The sequence below is a fragment of the Trichechus manatus genome, unplaced genomic scaffold (genome assembly GCF_000243295.1).
Source record: "Trichechus manatus latirostris isolate Lorelei unplaced genomic scaffold, TriManLat1.0 scaffold00037, whole genome shotgun sequence".
NCBI lineage: Eukaryota > Metazoa > Chordata > Mammalia > Sirenia > Trichechidae > Trichechus > Trichechus manatus.
The window spans coordinates 11,803,025-11,810,652 of record NW_004443973.1 but is presented as its reverse complement, the minus strand read 5'-3'; the positions used below and the strand labels follow the sequence as shown (position 1 = coordinate 11,810,652).

General features: G+C 40.4%; 1 protein-coding gene across 1 annotated transcript in view; it reads left to right on the top strand.

Annotated features, from left to right (window-relative positions):
* Positions 1-7,628, top strand: part of PDK1 (pyruvate dehydrogenase kinase 1) — a 43,851-nt gene that overhangs the window by 5,433 nt on the left and 30,790 nt on the right. The window contains exon 3 of the mRNA XM_004375503.2: positions 5,089-5,160. Coding sequence (XP_004375560.1) covers positions 5,089-5,160 — 72 coding nt within the window. The remainder of the gene's footprint in view (positions 1-5,088; positions 5,161-7,628) is intronic.

Below are 7,628 nucleotides of genomic sequence, written 5' to 3'. Positions count from 1 at the left end.
ATTTTTGCTTTTGATTGTATCCCACATAGTTCTCAGGGTTTCTTAATTTTTCTTCATTCTTTTTTCTGATTTTTCCTCACAGTTGTATCCAAGTGGTTGTCTTCAATTTTTCTGATCCTATCTTCCATCGTTTCAAACCTGCTCCTCAGCCCTTCCATGACAGTGTCCATTTCTGAAATCTTGTTGTTTATCTTTTGGATTTCTAATTGTTGTTTTTGTATGATTTCTAGTTGTGAATTTATTTTATCATTTTGTTCCTGTATTATTTTCTTGAATTCTTCCATTTTTTTGTCTGTATTTTCCATGAATTTGTCTGCCGTTTCCATGAATTTGTCTATTTTTTCCTCATTTTTGTCTGTTTTTTGCTTCAACTCTTGGATAATTCTGAATATTAGAGATTTAAATTCCCTATCAGTTTGGTCTAGTGCCTATTCTTCTACTGTAAGGTCATCTGTTGTTTTATTTTGGACGCCTACTGGAACCATCTTGTCCTGTTTTTGTAAATGTTTTGATATTGTCTGCTGTCTTTTGGGGCATTCAGTGGTTATTTTCCTCGTTTATTGATTGTAGATTTGTTTGTTTCATCCTGCTTTTTTGTTTTATTTGGCTATGTCTGAGCAGGCAGGCTGTGCGTTCTTTGTTGTTTGCTCATCTGTGGGCATGATACTTTTCACCTCCTTCTGCAATGGGCAGGGTCAGTCACTCAGGTATGTTACAGCAGGGCAGGTCTAGTTGAAGGGGAGTTGCAGGGATAGGTTTTTTGTGGCATGTACCAGCACTGATAGTGCAGACCGGGAATCAGTGCAGGGCAGGTTCCAGTAGGCCGTGCCTGTGCTGCTTGGGAGTGTGATGTTCAGCGCATGGTGCAGGTAGGCAGGGAGGAGGGGGTAGATTGTGATGTGTGGAGCTAAGATGGATATGGGAAAGACGAGAGAGAGGAGAGAGGAACCGGAGCCAAAAACATACACACAAACAAAAAAGAGTGCTAAGTGAGCTTGCTATTGGAGTGGAGAGATGAGAGGCTGAGAAATGGGGAAAAACAAAAATGAAAAAAAAAGAAAAAGGGCAAAAGAAAAAAATGAATAAATCGAGAAACTGGAAATGAAGAAAGACAAAAAGGGAGTAAGAGAGAGAAGAAAATTAAGCAAAGAAATGAAAAAAAAAAACAAAAACAAACAAAAAAAACCTCAAAAAAACAAGAAAAAAAAAATGCCCCCAGGGATGTCCCCATGCGTCTGTGCAGAATAAGGGACTAGCTTCCAAGCTGCGTGGTACTGCCTGGCTAGAAGGGGCTCCCAAGCCAAGAAAAGAAAAAGAAAACCAACAAACAAATCGAAATAGAACAAATCAGGGCAAACAAACAAACAAAAAAGCCCCGGGGGTCCCACCAGCATGGCGGCACAGGCCTGGAAGCAGTTTCACAGTCATGCGGTGTTTCGCAGCCTTTCAGGAAGAAGCAAAGACGGTGCATGGAGCCAGGTATTTGAGAGAAAGGAGGGGGAGGTGATGAGAGATAAGGAAGAAATCTAAAGAAGCAGAAAAAAGCAACACCAGTAGCTAACAAATGGCACTCAGGGAGCTGGCCAGTGTGGGCGGGTGGAATCCAAGCGGCATTTGGGGGAAGCTCGTGCTTCCTGGCCAATAGACTGTGGCTGCAGGAAGCAGAGGAGGCTAAGTGGGGGTGAAGAAGGGTGGGGGGTGGGAAAGCCTATATCATGGGTTACTGGTTGTTCTGTCTCCTGCTGGAAGCTCTGTGAAGCTGCTTTCTCATACCTCCTGTTCGCTGATCTCTGACAGGAGTCCAGGATGGCAGATCTGTGCTGCGGTAGCTGATAGGGGAGCTCTGCATGTGTCTCTCCTTGAGCTCTGTTCTCAATCAGTTTCTTATTCCATTCAGTGCTTGGCTGAGTTCTTTATCTCTTCATCTGATGCTTAGGGTTTCAGAATTGACGTGTGACTCTGTTTGACTTAGTTTTTCTGATCTTTGCTGAGGAGGGACAGTGTGGTGCTTCTGACTATAGCGCCATGTTGTCCAGAAGTCCTGTGTTTGCAATTTTGAGGGAGTTGTGGGCTTTACTCAACTTCAAGCAAATGCTTTGTTATTCTTTACCAGTTGCCGTTGAGTCAACTTCAACCATGGCGACCTCGTGTGTGTCAGAGTAGAACTGTGCTTCACAGGGTTTTCAAGACTGATTTTTCTGAAGTAGATTGCCTCGCCTTTCTTCTGAAATGCCTCTGTGTAGACTCAAACATCTAACCTTTCGGTTAGCAGCTGAGTGCATTAAACCCTTTGCAGCACTCAGGGACTCCTGAGTTTAAATCATAGATTTGGCACTTATTAGCATGACTTTGGGTATATCACACCTCTTTCTGAGCCTCAGTTTCCCCCGCTCTGAAATGGGGACAAAAGTATCCCTGTAAAGACCAAATGAGCTCACACATGCTTGGCCAATGTTGGGGTCCATCCAGACCTCTTCTCTTTTTACTTTTATCCCCTAGATCTGTATTGTTTTTCTTCATACATGCTCAAACTAACTTTGATCTCTTTTCCAAAAAATGGCAGTAGTGGTGTTAAAGGTGTGCATGCCTATAGGTCATCTTTATTATCAGTGTTAATGATACTAATTTGAAAGTGTTAGTTCTTTTAAGTACTATAAATTTCAAACAAAAGAGCTGGGTAGAGTTAAGCCTTAAAAGCAAAAAAAAAAAAAAAAAAAAAAATACCTGCAAGATGTTTCTCAATTATGATTCTTGGAGAGTCTAGCTTTCCTTTTGTAGGTATTATGGTTTATGAGAGAAACTGATCTTCTTTTAAAAAAAAAAGTGAAATAAGGATGACTTCTACATATGATAATCAGATGCTACTGGTCCAAGTAAGGAACAGTTATAAATTTGGTGTAAGTAAGAGGCATTTGTTTAGGAATTATGTTGGAATATAAAGGAGAAAATATACTTTTCTACAGAAGCTTATTTCTGTTTTTAAAAAAATTCTTCATTAAAAATAGAATATGCTACTTTTTGAAGCCTGTTATGTGCCTAGCACATTATAGATACTCAAATATGTCTTGAATGTTTCTTGAATGAAGTGCAGTTTTTCTTGCCGATGAAGAGAAAATTAAGGGTTAACGATACCAGAATCATTTGTACATAACTCTGGAATGCAGTGAGGCATTTTGTTATTTAGGGACAACTTTCTGCACCAACACATGAATTTACAGATTTTTAAACACTTTCATTGCCCCTTGAAGGAGCCTTGGTAGCGCAGTGGTTGACTGCTTGGCTGCTAACCAAAAGATCAGTGATTAGAATCCACCAGCTGCTCCATGGGAGAAAGATGTGGCAGTCTGCTTCCATAAAGATTACAGCCTTGGAAGCCCTATGGGACAGTTCTAGTCTGTGCTATAGTGTCTCTGTGAGTTGGAATCAATTCAGTGGCAACAGGTTTGGTTGGTAATACCATCTGGGTCCTGGATGGCTGCTCAGTTAGGGCAGTTGTAGACAAAGCACCGACAGAAGAGCAGAACTTACCATTGTGCCTCCAGAGCTCCTCCCTGTAAAGATTACAGCCTAGAAACCCTATGGGACAGCTCTGCTCTGTCACATGGGGTCACTATGAGTTGAAAATCACCCTATTTTTAAGTTCTATACCCTAAAATAGTTTGAAAATTTCTTTTATTCACAACTGTACATTACAGTAGGAATACTAGGTGTTGTAGGAACTGAAATTATCACCAATAACTATGTGATCTTGGGCAAATGACTTAACCTGTCTTAGTCTCGATAAAAGGAACCAGCCTACCCTGCTCTAGGAGGCTAACTTAAATGTCTTTGCTTTAAAACCTTAATTTTAGATGTTTACGTCTAATGAACAAATATTTACTCAAAGTATGCTATCTACCATGTGGCTCTTTTAAACAGAACTGTGCAAAAAAGTCATGAGAATGTAGGGTTTTAATTTACCAAATAATTCAAGGTAGCAAAGCACTTGTTAAGGAATGAGCAAAATGAGGAAGAAAGGCCAAATGATTTTCTCAATGTAATGAAGCCAGGTACAATGGCAGTGCAGGCCCTGAGCTAAAAACACCTCACTGCCATTTAGTTACCTTCTTCAACAGTGACACTATAGCACAGACTAGAACTGTCCCATAGGGCTTCCAAGGCTGTAATCTTTATGGAAGCAGACTGCCACATCTTTCTCCCATGGAGCTGCCGGGTAGGTTCAAACTGCCAACCTTTTGGTTGGCAGCTGAATGCTTAACTATTGTGCTGCCAGGGCTCCTTTAAAAAAAAGCAGTAGGACATCTTAAAATTCTTAAATCAAATTTGACATATGCTTTGAGGAGAAAATGTACACCTTCTGCTACAGTGTGCCAGTCACTTTGCTGGAATGTGAATGGGTATACAAATCCTGCATTATCCATTAGCCTGAGACCAGAAGAATTAGATGGTGCCCGTCTACCACCAATGACCACCCTGACGGGGAATACAACAGAGTCCCTGACAGAGTAGCAGAAAAGTGGGGTGCAAAACTCAAATTCTAGTAAAAAGACCAGACTTACTCATTTGACTGAGTCTGGAGGGACCCCAGAAGACATGGCCCCTGGACTCTCTGTTAGCCCAAAACTAAAACCATTCCCAAGGCCAACTCTTCAGACAAAGATTAGACTGTACTATGAGACATAAAATGATACTCATGAAGAGCGTGCTTCTTAGCTCAAGTAGATACATGAGACTAAATGGGCAGCTCCTGTCCGGAGGCGAGATGAGAAGGCAGAAGGGGACAGGAGCTGGTTGAATGGACATGGGAGATCAGGGATGGAAAGCAGGAGTGTGCTGTCACAGTACAGGGTAAGCAACTAGGGTCACATAACAATGTGTGTATAAATTTTTGTATGAGAAACTAACTTGAATTGTAAAGTTTCACTTAAAGCACAATAAAAAGAAAAAAAAATCCTGCATTAACCGTAATTTATAGCAGTATTCTAAATTAAGTTTAAGAAATGTTAAGAAATAGCTTTTGAGCATTTTCAAAATATTGAACTTTCAGAATGTAAAACAACAAACTTACCCTCTTGATTTATGTTTTAGGTATATCCAGAGTCTTCAGGAGCTTCTTGATTTTAAGGACAAAAGTGCTGAAGATGCTAAAGCTATTTCTGAGTAAGTATACTATTTTGACCGTATTCTGGAAACAATTTTTATACTCGTTAAACATCGTGCAAAAAAAGTAAATGCATTAAGCTTAAACCTACTATTGCATCAGTTTAAGGAAATTGATTACCTTTTAGTTTCCCTCTACTCTAGAACATGGTAGCATAAAACCAAAACCAAACCCATAGCTGTCGAGTCGATTCTGACTCATAGCGACCCTATAGGACAGAGTATAACTGCCCTGTGGGGTTGCAAGAGTGGCTACTGGATTTGAAATGCCAGCCGTTTGGTTAGCAGCCAAATACTTAACTACTGAGCCACCAGGGCCCCTATGGTAGTATATGTATCTATTAACAAATAGCCAGTATACGCAAGGCAGGTAACATGAATGAATAAGTTGGGCTGGGCATAACAAACGCTGCATGTTCCTTTTAACTCTGCTGTAAGAAAAAACACAGTTCAAGACTGATGATCAGTGGAAATCTACATGTGGCTTCAGTGTCACTTGGACAATAGGAGAATGGTGGAGACTGTTTACCTGGAGAGTTGCTGTCCTGGGAGTCTGTTACACATTCTTTTTTGGCTGTCTTTAAAGGTGATAGCAGTACTTTTAAACATGATTAAATAAAAGCATTAATTAAAAGATTTTGGTCTGGAAATAACATTCATCAAGAGTTTACTCTGTGCCTTGGTACTGAGCAGACTTTTTTTTTTTTAATTGTGCTTTAAGTGAAAGTTTACAATTCAAGTTAGTCTCTCATACAAAAACTTATACAAACATTCTTTTTTGTGACCCTACTTGCTCTCCCTATACTGTGACAGCACACTCTTCCTTTCCACCCAGGATTTCCTGTGTCCATTCAACCACCTCTTGACCCTCTCTGCCTTCTCATCTTACCTCTGGACAGGAGCTGCCCATTTAGTCTCATGTATCTTCTTGACCTAAGAAGTACACTGCATGAGTATCATTTTATGTCCCATAGTCCAGTCTAATCTTTGTCTGAAGAGTTGGCCTCGGGAATGGTTTTAGTTTTGGGCTAACAAAGAGCCCAGGGGCCACGTCTTCCAGGGTCCCTCCAGTCTTAATTAAACCATTAAGTCTGGTCTTTTTACTAGAATTTGAGTTCTGTACCCCACTTTTCTCCTGCTCCATCAGGGACTGTCTGTTGTGTCCCCTGTCAGGGCAGTCATTGTGGTAGCCGGGCACCATCTAGTTCTTCTGGTCACAGGCTGATGAAGTCTCTGGTTTATGTGGCCCTTTCTGTCTCTTGGGCTAATATTTTCCTTGTGTGCATGGTATTCTTCATTCTCCTTTACTCCTGGTGGGTTGGGACTAATTGATTCATCTTAGATGGTTGCTTGCTAGCTTTTAAGACCCCAGATGCCACTCACCAAAGTGGGATGCAGAACATTTTCTTAAAAAACTTTGTTATGCCAATTGACCTAGATATCCCCTGAAAGCATGGTCCCCAGACCCCTGCCCCTGCTACTCTGTCCCTTGTTATGTTTGGTTGTATTCAGGAAATTTCTTAGCTTTGGTTTAGTCCAGTTGTGCTGACTTTCCCTGTAGTGTGTGGTATCCTTCCCTTCACCTAAGATAATTCTTCTCTATTTTCTATTTGGTGAATACCCCTCTCCCTCCCTCCCACCCTCATAACCATCAAAGAATGTTGTCTTCTGTGTTTAAACCTTTTCTTGGGTTTTTATAATAGTGGTCTTACACAATATTTGTCCTTTTGTGACTAAGTTCACTCAGCATAATACCTTCCAGATTCCTCCATGTTATAAGCTGTTTCAGATTCATCGTTGTTCTTTATCGTTGTGTAGTATTCCATTGTGTGAATATACCATAATTTGTTTATCCATTCATCCGTTGATGGGCACGTAGGTTGTTTCCATCTCTTAGCTATCGTGAACAATGCTGCAATGAATATGGGTGTGCATATATCTATTCGTGTGATGGCTCTTGATTCTCTAGATATATTCCAAGGAGCAGGATTGCTGGATCCTATTTCTAGCTTTTTAAGGAAGCATCAAATCAATTTCCATAGTTGTTATATCATTTTACATTCCCATCAACAGTGTATAAGTGTTCCAGTGTCTCCACAATGTCTCCAACATTTATTATTTTGTGTTTTTTGGATTAAAGCTAGCCTTGTTGGGGTGAGATGGTATCTCATTGTAGTTTTTATTTGCATTTCTCTAGTGACTAATGATCGTGAGCATTTCCTCATGTGTTTGTTAGCCGCCTGAACGTCTTCTTTGGCAAAGTGCCTGTTCATATCCTTTGCGCATTTTTTAATTGGGTTGTTTGTCCTTTTGTTATTGAGGTTTTGCAGTATCTTGTAGATTTTAGAGATTTGACGCTAATCGGATTTGTCATAGCCAAAAATTTTTTCCCAGTCTGTAGGTTGTCTTTTTACTCTTTTGGTGAAGTCTTTTGATGAGCATAAGTGTTTGATTTTTAGGAGCTCCCA